This window comes from Argiope bruennichi, chromosome 2 (genome assembly GCF_947563725.1).
Source record: "Argiope bruennichi chromosome 2, qqArgBrue1.1, whole genome shotgun sequence".
Lineage (NCBI taxonomy): Eukaryota > Metazoa > Arthropoda > Arachnida > Araneae > Araneidae > Argiope > Argiope bruennichi.
This window is the reverse complement of record NC_079152.1, coordinates 90,487,767-90,508,318: the sequence shown is the minus strand read 5'-3', so window position 1 is coordinate 90,508,318 and position 20,552 is coordinate 90,487,767. Positions and strand designations below refer to the sequence as shown.

The 20,552-nt window shown below is 28.1% G+C and overlaps 1 protein-coding gene across 1 annotated transcript; it reads left to right on the top strand.

Moving 5' to 3' along the window:
• Window positions 1-20,550, top strand: LOC129958067 (metalloendopeptidase OMA1, mitochondrial-like). Its single transcript, XM_056070239.1, has 9 exons — window positions 1-637; window positions 7,249-7,337; window positions 7,497-7,636; window positions 10,115-10,288; window positions 12,818-12,925; window positions 16,806-16,934; window positions 18,473-18,547; window positions 19,462-19,611; window positions 20,238-20,550. The coding sequence occupies exons 1-9, from the start codon at window positions 306-308 to the stop codon at window positions 20,385-20,387; spliced, it is 1,347 nt and encodes a 448-aa protein (XP_055926214.1). The 5' UTR covers window positions 1-305; the 3' UTR covers window positions 20,388-20,550.
• Window positions 20,551-20,552: the final 2 nt, after the last annotated feature.

The following is a 20,552-nucleotide window of genomic DNA, read 5'->3' as shown; positions in this document are numbered from 1 at the left end:
AACAAAACATTGCTGCATGCAATGTGAAATTCTAAATTCTGTGCGGTGTATCAGAATGTGAACTCTCATGTTCCTATTTTAATATTTTATTACGATTACATTATACTATACTAATAATTTTAAAAGTTAAATTTCTGGGCTATTTTCTATAAAAAATAGCGTGTAGTTTTAGTTGAATTCTCGTTTAGATTTTACTTTTACTTATTTTTTTTCATGATTAACATTTACGCTTTCATAAATCAATTATCTTTTGCGTAAAATAAAACTAGATACATTTAACAATATTTTATTTTGTCTTTCAAAAGATGTCTCTTCTTACATATTTTTTTATACCACGCAGTCGCATGATTTTACAGTGTCTGAATAATGTGAAGTTTCCAATTTCTGAACGAAGAACGTTTACTTTTCAGTATATAAGTTCATCGAAAACGTATTTCTCTTTGCCTTTTAAAAATAGATTAATTTCTAATTCCGAGCCTTGCACAGTTAAATTTTTGTCCTGGACCTCTCAGAAAAGTTTCAATTTTCGAATTAGTGTGTATCGTACATTTCGAACATCTCCTCCAAGAAATGTGCATCCGGCTGTCTGGATAGTGCTTCGTCCGGCTTTAAAAGTCGCTGCTGTTGTGACTGGAAGGTGAGAAACTGTATATATTCTTTCCTATAAGGAAATGATGGGAATGGGGCGACTTTCCATATAAATGAAAGTTCAAATTATTTACAAAGTGTAAAATAACTTAACTTTTAATTGTTTTAAATAGCTTGAATAGAATTTCATTTTTAGTTTTAAAAAACAATGCTAACCCTGTGATATTTTCAAATACTTGGATTTGATCCTTTAATTTTTTGTTTTTTTTTGTTTTTGTAAGTAAGATGAAAGAAAACAATAAAAGTTCTTTTTCTTTATTCTGCTATTTATTCTCAGGCATCATCAAATTTCAAGTCTTGGAAACAAGTTAAATATTAAAAGAGTGCATAATTAACAAGTCTCTTTCAATTCTAATGGCTATTAGAATTGAAAGATTACGTGAATAAAACATGTTTTTATGGAACTGTTTAAACATACATACATTATCTAGCATGCATGCATGCAATATCTGTTTTGTATTGTAATGACACATCACTTTAGATATACTGGTTAAATAGATATACTTGTATCAAATATAGATATATCAAATAGATATACTGGTTTTTATTGAAGTTGTTCTGCATGTACAGAAAGTCATATGAGAATATACTGTATAGTTAATGTTCTTTGGTCTTGAATTATTGTATACTATTGACTATTAATTTTTCTCCACACTTATAGATTTGTAATATTTCTAAATGTTTCCAGATTTCAGTGCTACAAAGGAGTCCAGATTATTCCCAAAGTATATATTTGTTTTCCATGATAGACTATTAATTAAACTTCATATAAGTTAACTTTCTAGACACATGCTTGTTGAGTATATTAGTTTATTAATTAAGTTTCTCTGTGGACAAAATTTTTAGAATAATTTTTTCAATTTATGGTTTAAGTTAAAGATGCAATTTAATGATTGATCATTAGTGTAAAAGAGGTAAATAAAATACACTCTGCAGTAAATGCAAAACAAGAAAACTATATCAGATTTTATTAATTAAGATTGAGAATTTCTTCATCATATGTAATGTAGTAGATAACAATTATAAATGCAATGTTTTAAAGGATGAATCAAGCAACTAAATTGAGGTAATCATTAAAAAAAATTACAAATGTGAAGTACGTTCATTTTAAGATTGAATTTTGTGATGAAAAAAATATTTGTCTCTTATATAAATCTGTTTGTATAGATTCATACTTTGTTTCAAAATTCTTATTTCTATTCAGTATATCTATTTCAATATAATATAGTGGAAAGAAAATTGCTTTTAAAAAATTGTTATTTCTGTTCAGTATCTGTTTCAACGTAACACAGTAGAATGAAAATTGTTTTTCATGAAGTATAAATCATGGATTTGATTTTGTGCCTAATATAATGTAGATCTAAAACTTTAAGTTGATTGTAATAACTATTTATGAAGTTCTTTACTGATTTTTACTTATTTTAATAATCAAATATTATTAAGATTTTTTATTTTAGCTGCTTATGCTTATTGAATGTAATCATAATCAATTTGTAATTGACTTACTTAGAAGTGGAAATGATTTTGGACCGTTTTGTTCATTGAGTAAGATTTTAAATAAATAATTCAGTGAAAATTTTGGATTTGACTATTTTCTACTGTGCAAATTATTCGGATTGATAACTATTTGGGAAATACTTTATTGGTGTACATTCTCTTTAGGAATTCATTATAATTATGATTTTACAATAACCAGCTATTTCATCCACCATATTAATAGCATTAATTTAGTAGTATCAAACAACTTTGACAAACTACATCATAACTAAATATATGCACAAAAGCATAGAGTATTCTATGGTTAATGATGCACAAAAAAAGAGGGGGGGGGGTGGATTGTTCAAACTGTAATCTTCTTAAGATTTTGTTTTGCAAAATTTCTCAAGAATTAAGGGTGATTGATCGCTATGACATATCTAGATGTCATGAGCTTTCAACTGAAATAAAAATTGGTTAAATCAGTTCAATGGTTGGGACTGTGGTATATAATTTGTCATAGTTTTTTGAGAAAGTACAGTGAAATTTTGCTTCTGAGATTTCTCTTGAAAATATGAAGGGTGATAAGGAACAAATGACAATTAATAATAAATCTAAGGATCGTAAGCTTTCGTATGAAATAAAGATTGGCAAAATCAGACAAGTAGTTGGGACTGGGGAATTAGTTTCATTGATTTGGCAATTATTTCAAATTTATAGATGGAAGAGTTTCTTTTACCTAGTTCTGCATTTTAATAAGTAGAAAAAAAAATGTTCACTAAGTTATGTTTCATAACAATATTTATTTTGATGTCAATATGATGCTTTCATTTAAAACCAGAGTTTAGAAGAAAATTGCATAATTGTTTGATTTAAACTTACCTTAATTTTGTTGCTAGTTATAATCATACTTTTGTTGCTCAGTTGTGAATAGTGTTGGTTTGGTTAGTGCTGCAAACTGAGTGAGAGGAATTCATTCATGGCAAAAATTAACTCATTAATTTTGTTTAAAAAATTTGATAATTATTTGATCATTTAATTCTGATGAAGTATATGATTCCCATTTCATATGTTTGTTTTCTATTACAAGCATCTGTTTATGATGAATTTGAAAAAAAAAAAAAAATTGCTGGAAACTTCTTGAGATATTACATAAATTAAGAAAGATATTCTTTAGTGCCCATAAGGTTTAAATACTCAGCGACTCTGTTTTCAGTATTCATATTTAGAAAAAAATAAATAAATAAATTTAAAAAAAAGGCTACGTTTCAGTAAAAAAATGTTCTTATATTAATTGCAATTTTACCATTTCCACTTTAATTTAAAGCATAAATTCTACTGGAGCTAACAGAAAATTAGAGAGATACATATTACGTTATGGCTGAAAACCTTTATAATATTATGAATGAATTATATGACTATCAAAATGTGAAGCTTTAAAATATTTTGATAAAGAAGCTATTAAAATAGGAGTTACATAAAATATTTCATTATTAAAATTTTAACGAGCTTTAAGATTGGCGAACCGGCTGGTCGCCAAAGGCGGCTAGTATAAAATAAAAACAATGTTGAAAGAAAATTATAGCAAAAACTTCTTCTTATGAATCAACAGACCTCAGCCCATTAACTTATTCTACAATGTAAATATGAAGTTCGCAATCTCCTACTACATAATGTTCACGTACAGTCAAGTTAAAACTAATTACTAAAATCGGATTGAAACAAATGGGGATCTACCAACAACAATAACGAAAATTGTATTGCCAAACACAAAATGAAACTAACAGGAGTGGTTTGTAGAAAAGGTTTGCGTATACTCTCTAATAAAGATGAATTTGTGTTTTAGACGCGCTTTTTCCCAACCGATTGGTCCAAATTCGACACAAAATTACAATTACAATAGCAAAAATCACATACCGAAGTTAATATATTTATGTCACTGCGTTTTTGAGTTATCTCGTATACATGTTTTTGAAAATGCAGACCGATAGATATTCAACCTCTTGTTTCATTTGGCTCAAACTTTGGTGGGTATCTATACTATAGATGTTAAATCTATATACCAAATTTTATCCATCTATCTCTCTTCGTTTTGTATTTATCGTTTTTAATTTACATTCGATTAGCTGGAATGGCAGACTTCCTCTGAATAGATTTTTTTTTTCGAAATTTTATAGAAAACTATAGTTGGTATAAAGACCATATATCAAATTTCATCCAGCCAGCAGAAAATATTTTTGAATCATCTTTGTCACAGGCAGACGGATAGACAGACATTTTCCAAAAATGTATTTTTCGTACTCAGCTTGATCTACAATATAGAGATGCGTCAAAATCTCGAGTTGGAATTTTCTGAGCATTAGAATACTTTCTCCATACTTCCTATACGAGAAAGTAAAAAATGGCTAAGTAGAAGAAAAGAAAGAAAGAAAATTATCACTATCCATATGTGCGTAATTCTATTCAGGATAAAATGCAAAATTACATAATAAAAATCTTTCATTATGCCATTAAACAAAACCAATTAATTATTATTCATGCCTGCATTCATTATTGTTCACATAATATATATAATATGTCTGTGTCGTGTCGCTAAAGTTAGCTAGACGCCGATATATCACAACAGATTTTGCTGTTCAGTTCTTTCTACTGATAATTTTCTTTCAAATAGTAATGTTAAACCATCCAATTGAATTCATAGGAATGGAATGCTGGTATTCCTCTAAATTTTTATGGAGGCTTGTTTATTAATTACTAGCCGCCTTTGGCGACCAGCCGGTTCGCCAATCTTAATGTTCAATTAAATTTTAATAATTAAATATTTTACGCAATTCCTACTTTAATAGATTCTTCATCAAAATATTTTAAAACTTCACATTTTGATAGTCATATAATTCACTCATAATATTATAAAGGCCTTCAGTCATAACGTAATATGTATCTCTCTAATTTTCTGTTAGCTCTAGTAGAATTTATGCTTTAAATTAAAGTGGAAAGAATGAATCTGCAATTAATATAATAATATTTTTTACTGAAACAAAGCATATTTTTATAATATGATTACTGATAACAGAGTCACTGAGCGTTTAAATTTTATGGGCACTAAAGAATATTTTTCTTAGTTTATGTAATATCTCAAGAATTTGTTAACAAAATTTTCTCAGATTCATCATGAACAGATCGATTCATTAACAATGTTTAATTTTAAATGCATCAAACACTAAGAAAATAAAATGAATCGTTTAAAATAATCGGTCGAAAACAGGTTTTAAAAAACTACTTAAAAAACGATGCACTTAAAACTATAAGCATATACAAAAAATATATAACTAACATAAATACAATTTAATTACAAAAGCATGCGACTAACCTACAATCACAATCAGATTGTAGATAGATGTCAACAATCAGGACACAATGTGCATGCGTTAATTTTCAATGCCAGTTACGGTAACGCAAATTCTTCTACACCAGTTGGGGTAACGCTATGCAGTTTAGAAATTTTTAATTTCCTTTGTTCTGTGTTATTTTAATTCAAAAGTACTTTAGAATGAATCTGAAAGATCTATTAATTAACAATGCTTAATTTTAAATGCATGAAACATTAAGAAAATAAACAGAATCGTTTGAAATAATCGGCCGAAAAATGTTAACCCTAGCCTCATTACTGTTCGGAAAAAAAACTGAAGCCTTACTTATTTGGCGTTGGGGAAAATGAAAAGATTTTTTTTGGCGTGAAAGTTAGTTTTTAATTAATAATTAAAATTCTAGTTAAAAATTCAAAAAAAGGGTCCCCAGGTGCACATTCCCGACATGTAAGGTATACATGTACCAAATTTGTTAGCTGTAGGTCAAACGGTCTGGCCTGTAGAGCGCCAACACACACACACACACACGCACACACATTGAGCCTTATATAAGTATAGACTATTGCCAATAACATAGTAAATTGGTCTGTTCAGAAAGAGTGCACTTTGTTTAAGTTATACTGACAATACCGTAATATTGTGAAAGACTCGCTCCTCTTCATATTTCAAAAATATCATCAAAAAGTTTCTACAATCTTAGTGCTTCCGAATACAATTTGGATTTTAGTCAGAATAATTCTGTTTGAGAATAGAAAGGGCATAATTCATTTCTCAAGTCTTTCTTGTAAAGTCCACATAATTTATTATTCGGAATATGTAAAATATTTAATATTCATTTCATTCTTAATGCATCATTTCTTCCTCATTTAAATTACAGAAAATTTGTGAAATTAACGAGAAAATCCCGGCTCATATTTTAAAAGTGGTTTGACCTTTGCACATCAAAGGAAATCCATTTAACTATTATTAAAAAAAAAAAAAAATCCTGTTTAGTGACAAAGAAATTAGATACAGGAGTTTGATAAATTAATAATAAATTATTGTATATTCAAAGGCTTTGCTTTGAATAATGAGCGTATTAGCATAGTTTCAAATGGAGCTGTGCAGTTGTGTGTTTCTGGTGCTATACAGACGAAGCTATATCAGGTGATTGCGATCCAGTTGGCATTAAAGACGCAAAATTATTAAAGGAAAACAAAAGGAAGCAGGTTTTTAATGAATAATAAATTGCAAATAACATTACTTATTTTTCTTTTTGTAAAACTGTAAAATAAATAAATACATGAATTAATATTTCAAAACATTACTAACAGAAAGAAACTATTTAAATTAACTATGGTTGTTGGAACTAAACAATATAGGTGAAAGTAATTTTTGAGTTTTGAAAGCAAATAAAATAATATATGGGTAAGCAACTATATATATATTTTTAAAAGAAACAATTTTATTAAATATGATTAGATGAAAATTAAAAAATGAATAATTGCATGTAAAGTGGAACTAATTAATTACAAGCTTTAATGCACATGATCATATTGAATATATAATACTTGTACCTAAAATTCTTTCTGAGCTTAAATTATCATAAACGATTATTATTTTATAAATTTCTTCTCTTTATATTTTTTTCGTTTATAGTATTTTTTTTCTTTATATAATCAGTCATATTTTGAAACATCTACGACATTTGCTAATAATGTTTAATATATTTTTAAAATTATTGTCTGAATTTTTCTTTTCTATTTTTTAAATACAGAGGCATTAGGAAATGGTGGAGAAATTTACCGAAAGATAAGAAACGGTACTTTTTGAATGAATTAAAAGCAAACAGAAGAAAAATTGGAAGTTAGTTCAACATTTCCATACTTGCAATCCTTATTTAATAATTTTCGTTATGTTTCTAAATTAATCTATATATATATATATATATATATATATATATATATATATATATATATATATATATATATATATATATATATATATATATATTTTTACTTTTAGTTGCATTGTCTTTGATTCTTTGCTTATCAGTTGGATATTACTTAAGCCATTTGGAGCTCACTCCAATAACTAAAAGAAGACGTTTTATGGCCTTTAACCCAAAACAGCTGGACAGAATTAATGAATTTGAATTGGAGCAGGTGCGTTTCATGTTTATTTATAAAACTTAAACCACATAATAACAAAGTTATGTCATCAATTGCATATTCATTTTGCATTTATGTTATACCAGCTATTTGATGAAATGCAAAATTTTTGATAGGAAATATATAGTTAGGTGGTATGCATACTTTTGTACTCTACATTTTATATATAAATAACATTAAAAATATTGCTTATGTGACAAGAATAATATTAAAAAAAATTTTCGTTTATGAATAAATATTTTTGCGCTAATTATTATTTTTTTTAACATTCAACTAGTTTTTATTGAAAATTTATACTTTTTTGTCCGATTATACATTAAAAACTATTTATATAACTATACACTAAAACAAACTAGCAATGTTAATTTTTATAAATAGCTTAAAGATAGTTTCGTGAGCAAGTTCAAACCAGTAATGCTGACTCATCATTGGTTGGCTACTCTTTTGCAATTCTGTGGGTGTATAAATTATAGAAAAAAATTCAAAAAATTAAATTACTTCCATTTTATATGTAAAATTTCATAATGTTAAATATTAGTTTTTATGTGGATGTTTAAAACTGAATTTTTTATAGATGTATTATAATCACTTTTGGATGTAAGGAACTTTGACAAATTTTTAGGCTAGTGATACAAGAAGAAGGGGGGGGGGAAAGTCAGTTCCGGTATGATTTTAAAAAATATGCTTATTAATCAATATATGGATAATGCCACTCAAAAGTGCTTAATACACATGAATGCTTGGCATTTATGAATGTTTATTAAAAAAAAAATCCAATTCCACATAATTGATAGAGTAAACCTATCGTATTGGGGTTTGTGTCACTTTCAAAATTTCTTATGAGACAAGCACTGTAAAGTCTCAATCCAATAAAAGGTAGCGTTATGATAAAATTCTTTATTTACATAAAATTACAGTTCATCATCTAGGTTAAATGATTCTTATTCTACACAACAAGGATAGTTCCTCGAATACTTTCGGAGAAACCTCCCAAGGAAACTGCTCGCCGACTCTTAGCGTTCTCGTAAACAGGCGTAGCTCCAGGGATCCACTGAATCTTTTCGGGTGGAATTCTAGTCGGACACTCCGCTCTCTGACTCAGTGTCCACGATTCTCCCTTCCCTTCCAATCTCCTCTCACTTTTATTCTGTCCCCACCCTCATTCACATCGGGCCATTTTCCCGGTTATCCAATAGTCGTTCAGCAACAAATTCACTGCTCTACTGTCGACCGTGGGAATCCGTTCGGGAGCCACCCTCCACAATGTAAAGAATGCAGTTTTACATCTGTTTCAAATACAATGCAGGTGGGGTCCCTTATCTGGACTCGCACTAATTGCCCAGATGTCCTTACTTTAAAGGGGTTGACCACCTGGCACTTCTGGAAGCACTTACACTGCGGTAGGGCGTCGCCATTGCTGATACTGCTGCCTGGATGCTAATTATGGAGCGTGGAAAAAAGAAACGTCACCATGGTCAAGCAGGGAAGAAGCTGAATCATTACAGCACATTGGTGCTTGCTTATCTTATTTAATTATTCTGTACAACTGTTATTCGTAGGATTGCTGTACTACATTTGTCTGCCTATATCTGAGTAGGAAAATTTGATTCTTGTTGTTCTCTAGCATGCACTCATGGCTACCCTCCTATATTTTCTGAATAAAAATTGCTTTGGTTAATTATAAATGGCATATAAATTTGTCGAAACCCTTTGGAATAATCCTGAATGACATGCAGTGACGATGCTGGAATCAAATTTCGAATCAATTAGCTAGAACCCTGGGATCCTTTTAGTGATACTTCTATGCAATTACTCCAAGTGAGCATCTTCTGTAACTTAGCCGCGCCGATTCATGCTGTATATTAACTGGAGCAATCTAGTGTGATACATATACTGCAGAGAGCAATCTAGTAACACACAACACACACACACACACACACACACACACACACACACACACACACACACACACACACACACACACACACACACACACACACACACTAATTTGATTTTTTTTTTTAAGTGCAGGATTGTTGAACAAGATAAACGGTGCCGATATCTCAGGTTGAACAGTGAGGCCAAAGGTTTAAACATATAGAAAAGACTTAACCTTTAGACTTGTTGATGGTGTGTGTATATATATATATATACTAAATATAGTGTGTGATATAGAAATGACTCAACTTCATCCAACTCAGAAGCTTGCTTTTGTGAATACTTTTTGTTTTTCTGAAATGATTGAAAACACTACTATTTGTATAATTTTTTAAATGGCTGCCTTATATTTGTACTTTTCTGTCTTTTAAAAAAATTTTACAGATTTTCTTTTTATACTTTTTTTATTTTTAAGTATGATTTAACTACAAAGCCTATAATTGGTTTACATTAAACCAAAACATTGAAAATTTTGCAATTAAATCTGTTTTACTATGATTAGTTATTATTTAATAGTGCCTTGTTATTTTATAGATTATGGAAAATTTTGGCCCCAAAATGCTTCCTCCTAACCACCCTGCTGTAAGAAGAGTTGAGAGAGTTGTTAGACGTATTATTGCAGCTAATGCAGATATTAAAGAACTGGAAGGGAAAAAATTTGGAATTTCTGTTATTGATAGTACAATTGAAAATGCCTTTGTTATTCCAGTAAGTTTTGTATTTCATGTGCATAAAGAATTTTCAAATGCAAACTGAATTTTTATATCAGTGTGCATAAATTAAATTGGTCATACATTTTTTCGCTTACATAAAGATTAAAACTTAAATTCATTTATTTCAAATCCTCTAATTGTAATCATTTTTATTTAGTCAGATTTAATTAATTGTTATAGTTTTTTGAAACCTGAAAATGCAATTTTCAGAATTCTATAAATATTATATATAGAAAAAATTTAATTGAACTATTTGTACTGTGAAATACACATGTTTCGTCAAACTTGTATTAATGCATTACAAAGATTTTATCAATCCTTTATTTAATTTTAGAATTATTTATTAATACATGAACTGGTTAACTTCAAAAGTAAGGAGAAATATGAATTACAAATTTATGCATTATGAGAGCCGATCCTACACTCAAGATAAATTCAACACATATGACAATTAACATGCTAAATTTAAAAACATCTTATTGTAAATTTTTAAGAAATTGCCTATTTTTTTGTTTCAGTTTAATTAACTAATTGATCTATTTTTAATTCTTTTGCTAGTGATGCTATGATAGTATAAAATTTGAAGAAATTAACAAAGAATTCGAATTTATATATCATTGTTTTTTACAGAAAAGCCGTATTTTTCTTAAAATTTAGGGTTTTAACAAAATAACAAGGCATGTGTTTGAATTTTTTTATAAGAATGTATAACATATTACAATTATTAAATACTAGCTGCCTTTGGCGACCAGCCGGTTCGCCAATCTTAATGTTCATTAAAATTTTAATAATTAAATATTTTATGCAATTTCTACTTTAATTGCTTCTTCATCAAAATATTTTAAAACTTCAAATTTTGATTATCATATAATTCATTCATAATATTATAAAGGCCTTCAGTCATAACGTAATATGTATCTCTCTCATTTTCTGTTAGCACCCGTAGAATTTATGCTTTAAATTAAAGTGGAAAGAATTTATCTTCAATTAATATAATAATATTTTTTACTGAAACAAAGCATTTTTTTATAATCTGATTACTGAAAATAGAATCACTCAGCGTTTAAACTTTAAGGGCACTAAAGAATATCCTTTTAAATTTATGTAATATCTCAAGAGTTGGTCAACAAAATTTTCTTAGATTCATTATGAGCAGATCGATTCATTAACAATGTTTAAATTTACATGCATCAAACACTAAGAAAATAAAACGAATCGTTTAAAATAAACGGTTGAAAACAGGTTTTAAAAAAACTACTTAAAAAACGATGTACATAAAACTATAAGCATATACAAAAAATATATAACTAACATAAATACAATTTACTTACAAAAGCATGCAACTAACCCAAAAATAATTTAAATCGTCCATTGATAACGTTGTCATGGCAACAATCAGAATAGAATGCGCATGCGTGAATTTTCTTCGCCGGTTACGTAACGCAAATACGTGATTTTTTCTACGCCAGTTGGGGTACGCCAGTGCGGATTGGAAATTTTTAATTTCCTTTATTCTGTTTTATTTTAATTCAAAAGTACTTCAGAATGAATCTGAAAGATTGATTCATTAACAATGTTTAATTTTAAATGCATCAAACATTAAGAAAATAAACAGAACCGATTGAAATAATCCGCCGAAAAATTTTAACCCTAGCCTCATTACTGTTGGGAGAAAAAAAAACTGAAGCCTTTCTCGTTTGGCGCTGGGGATAATGGAAGATTTTTTTGGCGGAAAAGTTGGCGGTGGGGAAAATGGAAGATTTTTTTGGCGGGAAAGTTAGTTTTTAATTAATAATTAAAATTCTAATTAAAAATTCGAAAAAAAGAAACCCCAGGTGCACATTCCCAACCTCCAAGGTATACATGTACCAAATTTGGTAGCTGTATGTCAAACGTTTTGGCCTGTAGAGCGCCAACACACACACACACACACACACACACATTGAGCTTTATTATAAGTATAGATTGCCTCTAACTTTGTCATTACAATAACTTAAACATCAGTTTATTGAATTATTACTAGTTGTTTCTAACTTTTTTTTTGTATAATCCTTTGTAATTCATTTAACTATCTATAAAATACATCTTACATATTAATAATCTATGAAGGCATTTTCTGAGTTATTATTATTTATTTAACTGAAGATGAAAAATTTTTATAACTTGAGTTTCTTCTACAAATGGCGTCAGTAACTCTTGTACGCATTAATAATTCAATTCAGAAAATGCTCTTATGAATCATGAAATCATCAGAAAATGTAAATGAAAGTGGCTGAAAAAATATTATACTTTATAACACAGTGTATGCTCCAATGTTGAGAACGATAATTTAAAATGATTTAATTAATTATTTTAAATTGTTAGGCTTAATAGTTAATTAGTAATAAATGGATTTAATTCTTTGAATAACAAATTTGTATACTTTTCCTTTAAATATTATGATGCTTAAGATTTTTTCCAAAAGTTTTTTTATTATATTAATTCTATCTTGTAAAGTTTAAACTGTTACATTTTATTTTCTAAGTTAGGTCATGTATTTGTCTTCTCGGGTATGTTAAATCTTTGCAGCAATGATGACCAACTTGGAATAATTTTGTCTCATGAGATTGCACATTGTATTATGAATCATGGGGTATGTATGACTTAATTTTTTTATACTTTTTGTCTAACATCATATTTAAAAAAAATATTTTCATTTTTTTAAAGGACAAAACCTAGATAAAAACAGCTTAATTTTTTTTTTTTTTTTTTTTTTTCATTTTTTCATTTTTATTTTTTATAATTGTTCTGAAAAATATCTTCAAAATCTTTTCTTCCATTCCACAATGTATAAAAAAGTATGACTATGAAGGCATAGCCTTTGTATATTAATTTTAATAATCTTGATTTCTATATTATTTCTGATAAACTGGTATGCACAATATTGCAGAGGATGAAAATATTTTTTAGAGATAAAAAATTAATCATGCAATTAATTTTTACTTCAATCTTCTTTTAAGCTTAATTATTTATGAATAAAATTTGAAAGAATTGCAACTAAACAATAGCTACAATTATCATACATCAAGTTATTTGTTGACAGTTACATGATTTGGATGTTCTGTAGGAGAAAGTAAAAGATAAATAGTAATTTTCAGCAATATGCTCATAAATGCATTAAAAATACATATACTATTATTTTATATAAAAGTAAAGCATTACTTTTATATAAAATGTAATACATAACATCATCTTATTATTTACTACTTCATTTCTCATTAAAATGGAAATATTCATTGCACCAAACGATTTCTAAAACTGCTAAAAACTTATTTATTAATATTAATAATTGTAATAATTAGAATGATACAAAATTTAATTAAACTACTACAGATAGTAACTTGTGGAGAAATAAATAAAATGATTTAAATTCTCACTAATACTTCTTTTCAGTAGGCATCACTAAATGCAAATTAATCATTTCTAAAATAATTATGGAATAAAGGTTTTAATTAATAAATTTGGTATATGGAATTTTGACCAACTGTGTAGATTTTTATTGAAACTTCAGCGAAATCCATTAAAAGAAAGTTCGTTTGCCTGAATTTAAGATAACTCAGTAATTGCTAAACGAAGAGAGCTAATTGGATAAAATTTGGTACACTGATATAAATCTAGAGTGCAGATATTTATCGAATTTAAAATCAAATCCATCAAGGGATGGACCGTCTATTGATCTGTTCTTTCACTAACATGTGAACGCGATAACTTAAAAACGCAATGATTTAAATATATCAAATTTGTTACAGCATTTTGTGATTACAATTGTACTTCTATGTCAAATTTTGGTTTCAATCGATTGCAAAAAAGTCGTCTAAAATATAAATTTTGATTTCGGTACAAGTAACAACATTCCAGAGATTAAACGCCCCCCCCCCCAAAAAAAAAAAACCTTTCAAAGATCACACAATAAATGCCGTAAAAATGCGAAATTACCGCCAAGGATCAAAATTTTATAATTATCGTTCACCAATGCCAGACAAGACATTCGCAACCTTGCGCAAAGTCCAACATTTTATTTCAGGTTATGGGGATAGCATTTTTATTAGAGAGTATGGGAGAACGTTTTGGGCAGACTATTCTTGTGGTGGTAACTTCATAAGCCAGATAACTACCTCCGGAAAGGAGTGTACACTTCTGTCTAGTGGCTTTGTTACTCGGCTATGAACCTTGATGTTGCGAGTTCGAACCTCTAACTTGCACATTGGTGACCCTGGTCCTGAACAACCACATCCTTCGTTCAGCTGTCATGGCTCCATCTACCGGCAGCAACCACTCACATACACATCGCCCGTCATAACGCCTGGCATGATAACAACGTTCGTCGCTCGCCATAACGCCTGGCACGATAACAACGTTCGTCACTCGCCATAACGCCTGGCACGATAACAACGTTCGGCACTCGCCATAACGCCTGGCACGATAATCACGTTCGTCGTTCGCCATAACGCCTGGCACGATAAACTTCACCAACTCACTGGTGGGGGAGTATTGTGGTGTTAACTTCATAAGTCAGATAACAACCCCCGTAAAGGAGTGTACTCTTCTGTTTAGTGGCTTTGTTATTCGGCTATGAACCCTAATGTTGCGAGTTCGAACCTCAAACTTGCACATTCTCTTTATTTAGTATTATGTCTGTCTGTTAACTCAAAAATGCTTTTAACTAAACAAGAGACCAAATTTGCAGATTTTTTAAATCGAATTTTGAACGAAATCCAATCAGAAGAAGTCTGTCTGTTTGAGTGTTCTAGAACATTGGAATTCGATAACTTCAAAGTATAAAAAGCTGAATGGATAAAATTTGGTACAGAGGTTTAGCATCTAAAATGTAGATTCTTATCAAATTTTGAACAAAGGTATCAGTTGATACCATACCGAACCATAACCATCGATCTTTACTTTTTCATGCATGCAAACGAAATAAATTAAATCTATAAAATTCTGTATGTGATAACTATAGCTAAATGTCAAATTTGGTGTTTAATAGATCGAAAAGGCGGCGCCCAAAATCCATATTCGCCAGATAGATTCAGTAAAAGTGCTAGATCTATATTTCATAGCCGATGTTCCTCAATGCCATGCAAGATATTTGCGCCTTACGCAAGGTCCACAATTTTACACCTTTATTGGGGAATATGTGTGGAGGTTTCATGAAGACCTCTCCTGCTGGTTTATCTAATAAGGAATCTGCGAAAGTAATAGTTTTTATTGTGACTATGACTGTGTTAGATTCTGTGACAATTATTGGCTATCTTGCTGGGTACATTTCTTCATTTTGTTTCGATATTTGAACACCCTTTTATAATTTATTATTAGTGATTGTTTGAGTATTTGTTACTTTGCTCGAAATCTTTTTTACTATTTTCCAAATGTTTGAACAATAGGCAGAGTATCATGTGACCTATTGGTCTGATCAGGTTTTATCCAATCCATATATGCATAGAGCATACTCGTAGCTTTTTACTGAAGGTATTTAAAACTTTCCCGCCTCGGGAAAGACCGTTATCGTACCATTATAAGGCACTGACTGGCCCCTTCTGATGTCAGATTATCAATCGATATATTCATTTCCATGATTAGTTTGTTCCCCTGATCTTATTTCAAATGACTCTTTTTTTCGAAAGCAGAATTTGTCCGAGAGATTTGAGAGAGGGAATTTGTCTGCCATTCTGAAGTCTAAACAAGCGCAACTGCGAAGGCGCTGGAAAAAACGGTAATAGAAAGCTTGTAATCTGCATTTACATCCTTTGCATGAATGATGGCAAAAATGTGTAGTTGCACGCGGTAGTTACTTTAAAGGAAACATGAGGGAAATAGGTTCTTTATATATTCATACCTTCATAATAAAATTATTTCTGGAACTTCTTGAGCGTAATATTATTATAAAATTAAAACCGTACTATGAGAAGACTAACGGTTTTTCAAACTTCTATGAATTCCATTTTCTGCTCTTTTTGAAATAATGAAATACTCATAATATGAAATAGGGGTTGATAAAGCTTTTTCAACTGAGTTGTAACCTTGGCAATATTAAAAGTGGAGTTTTTTAACCTTATAAATAATATGATTATACACAAAGGGAAATAAACTCATAGTTTTGTGAGCTGCACTTTCTAAGTTCAGAGGTGTTTAAGGAAATTAATATAGAAATCTTTAAAAAAATCGGTACATTTTTAGGACTTTTAAATGAGAGCATTTGGGAAGATATCGTACAAGATAGATAGATTTTAAATTGAAACTTAGAAAGAGATGATTTTTTGTGTGCATTTAAAGCACTTCACATATCAATAACTTTAGCTGCACTATAATTATTAGCTGAATGGAAACGTTTCTAAAAATTTGCCATTTGTATTAAAAAAGGTGTTTACATTCTATTTTTTTTTTCCAAAATATACTTGAAAATAATAAAAATCACAACATTTTAATCTGTTGATCAGATAGTATACCAATAATCTTTTTGTTCTTTAAAACAGGCAGAAAATGTTAGCTTTGTTCACCTGCTAGACTTGATTTCTCTTGTAATAATTGCAGCTATCTGGGCAGTGATTCCTAATGACAGTGTATCATTGTTGTCACATTGGCTATACCAAAAGTGCATTCAAGTGAGTTGATTTTTTAAATTAATTTTTTCTGTTCTTTTTTATTTAATATTAGAAGTAAAAATGTTGTTGTATTCAAAGTGTGATAAAGATTTGAATTAAAGTTCATTTGTGAGTTTAACAAAAGTAATTTGTGTCTTGTGAGAAGTACTTTTGCTAATATGGCTCATAGAATTAAATTTATTTTACTCTAAATTTCTTTATGTTTTAAATTGGTGCATTTCTTTATTGACGTAATCTGCATTAATCCCACTTTTAGGATTTTTATGATTTTAAAATCTTTTCCAAGTTCCAAGCTTCTTTTGATAGTTCTTTACTGTATATAAAAAAATAAATTATTATGAACATAAATATTTTTCACTATAGAATCTTGACATTATTTCATTTTTTTTAATAGTGTCAGTTCATGCTAAAATACCTATAAAATGTGTTGTGTCAAAGCCATTTTAGAATTTGTAGTATATCTTGCTGGAAGAACATTATTGTATGATAATAAAGCTATATAACATTTCACATTTGATAGAAATGAGATGAAATGATAACTATGTATACTACATCATATAAATTATTCTATCGCCTGTTTTATTATTTATATTGTTAATAATTATAATTTTTAAAGTAAAAAGCATTGTTTCTAATTTTTTTATATATATTTTTACACAATATTCTTACTTACAGCTTCCCAATTTATGACATATTTCTAAAATATTTCTCAAATGGTATAAATTCTTTAATTTATTTTATGGATTAATTTTAATAGATTAATTTATTTTATGGATTAATTATTACTATGAATTAATTTATTTTATGGATTAATTATTATTATGAATTAATTTATTTTAAGGATCCTATTATTTTTTTTATTTATTTTGTTTTCATATGATTTATAAAATAAATCACAGAATTTATTTTCTCTTTTGAATATTTTCTCTTTTAATTTTAGCAAATATTTTATATTATACTTTATAAATTAAAAAAAAAATATTTCACATTTAGCAAAATTGTAGAAGAGGGAAAATTATAATATTAATTTAATGTAATTTTAAGCAGTATTTAAATATTTTATCAGAAGCTATTAATTCATATGAAAGATATTAAGTATGATTCTTCGTGTTGGAAACAAATCAAAATAGTATCCAAGGTTATTCATGTGGCTCACTCTACTTAAAAAATGTATTATTATTTTTTTTAATCCAAAAAATTGATTGTTTAGATGATGATTACTTAGATTGCTGAGTTGACAATTGGATTAAATTCGAAAAGAAAATCAAGGTGCCAGATCTTCAAAAGCCATTAATTCAGTTGAAACAGTTTTGAATTATATATAATACTCGATTAAAAGATGACTTAATATTTATAGACTGAAGGCTTTTTTGCTCTATTTATTCAAACATATCATTAATTTGTTGTTTTATTCAGTTACAAAAATATTGCAAATTTTGTAGTAAAAAAAGCCTTAAATTGTTTATTTTTATTGCATAAATTTTTATGACTATAAATACATTTGTAATTTAATATGTTTTATATTCTTGTTTTTCAAGCTTTTCTTGGAACTGCCATACAATAGAACAATAGAAGTCGAAGCTGATTTTGTAGGTCTTCAGCTAGCAGCTAAAGTAAGTTAAATTAGCCATTCATATTTTTAAAAAGACTTGTAAGCTTCCCTTATATTTAAAAATATTGTTTCCTTTTCTAGCATTAATAAAATAATATTTTTAGTAGTAATTGAGGTATAGGCAGATGGCCTTATGTTTTATTTTCTATTTTCAGCATTTAAAATCTAGTTTATGTATATTTTTTAAAGAATTTGAACATTTCCTCAAACTGATTTTACTTCTTTATATTCTTGTGTGTATTAAAGAATTTAATAAGAAAAGTAGAGAAAAACTTAATGCACTTCAGAAAAAAAAACAACTTGCTATTGAAATATTTGTTGCCCAACAGTTGTGTAATAGTAGAAATCTGGAAAAATATATTTTTATAATTCAAGATTTCCAATCGAAACATCAATGAATTAAAATTGCTCAGTATTTTTATGGCCCTGTATACTTTGTTTAGCTGCAATATTTTCGCAAAAATTGCTGAAAAATCCCTTGCCAGGCAAAAAGATAGAAAGACTGATTTACCAAAGTGATTGATATTAATAAGTACTCCTTTTATTCTATTTATTTTTATTCTGTATGCAAAACTGTATATCAGTTTAAAAGCAGTTTATGGCTTTTGTTATTCAGCTTTTGTTATATCTACATTTTGATGTAAAAATAATAACAATATGTATTTGCTATTGATGTATCCTCAACTGTCTAGGTTATTTTATTTTAAATTTTAATATTTATTCAAATGTTAAATCAAACATATAATAGAATCTTTCCATGCCATGGTTAACTATTCATTCTGAATAATTTTCAGTAATATGTAATGCATAAACAATAAAAAAATTTAAAAATTTGAGATTAATAAACATTTTATTTATCTGACAACCATTAAAATTTATAAGGTTTTAAATACTGTTTTTATATAATTTTTTTAGGCATGTTTTGATGTGCGTGAAAGCAGCGCCTTTTGGAATAAAATGGCATTTTTAAGTAAAACATTTGGTAATGGACCTGAAATCGAATTTTTGTCCACACATCCAAGCCATGAAAAACGCTCTGAATATTTGGATAGCCTTATGGAACAGGTATAATTTTATTTAGATGATATATTAAATTGAGTTTCAATTTTGTAAAGTTTCTCCTTTTCGGGTTTTTTTTTTTTTTTGCGAGATATTTGCAGATTTTTGACAATTATGGTATTTTTAGAAATGATTATGCAAAACTTTTTCATGGAACTCAATGAATTTTATTAACACTCATGTAGGCGAAATTTCTCATTAGTCTGAAAATAAAGTAAAGAAAATAAAATTGCTTTTGTATTGCACACTCATATCCTTTTTTACTGACTGAATATTTTGTCATAATGTGTATTGTATTTTAATTCTTATATTTATTTCAAATTTGAACAAGCACTATGTTTTATTGTAAACAGAGTAATTTCAAAAATTGGTAAAAAAAAAAAAAAAAAAAAAATCCTACCTTCTGATACTTTATTCATCATTATAAACTTTGTATTATTTGAAAAAAAAAAAATACTATTAACAACAGAAATAAATTACAAAATTACAGATTTCATGTAATTCCTTTAGATCAAAAATACAAGTACAAATATATATTAGCTTATAATGTATATTTTGAGTTAACATGTGCCAAGAATTTAACAATATTTTGTACTGAATTTTAAATTTGTCTTCTCTACAAATTATTTTAGGCTTTACAGTTACGTTCATCATGTGGTTGTCCAAGATTGAGTTACAGAGATCCAAGACTTGATGTTGCAACTGCAAATTTAGCACTGGAATTAACTAGAAGGAAGTTTTTTGAATTAAATAAGAAACCAGAGAATATTTTTAAAGTTTGATATTTGAACATTTAAATTAAATTTAGATATTATAAAGTATGTTATTGCTGTGATTCTTTAAATCAAAAATTTTGTTAAAATGGGGAAAAAAATTTCTATTATAATTTGAGAAATGAAACTAAAAATGATTTTTGAAATTTTTATAAAATCGATGTTTGTAAATAA

Coding starts and splice junctions, on each gene's coding strand:
- LOC129958067 (XM_056070239.1), top strand. CDS start 306: ATGTCTCTTCTTACATATTTTTTTATACCACGCAGTCGCATGATTTTA. Junction 18,548..19,461: donor GTCTTCAGCTAGCAGCTAAA/GTAAGTTAAATT, acceptor TAATTTTTTTAG/GCATGTTTTGATGTGCGTGA. Junction 19,612..20,237: donor TGGATAGCCTTATGGAACAG/GTATAATTTTAT, acceptor AAATTATTTTAG/GCTTTACAGTTACGTTCATC.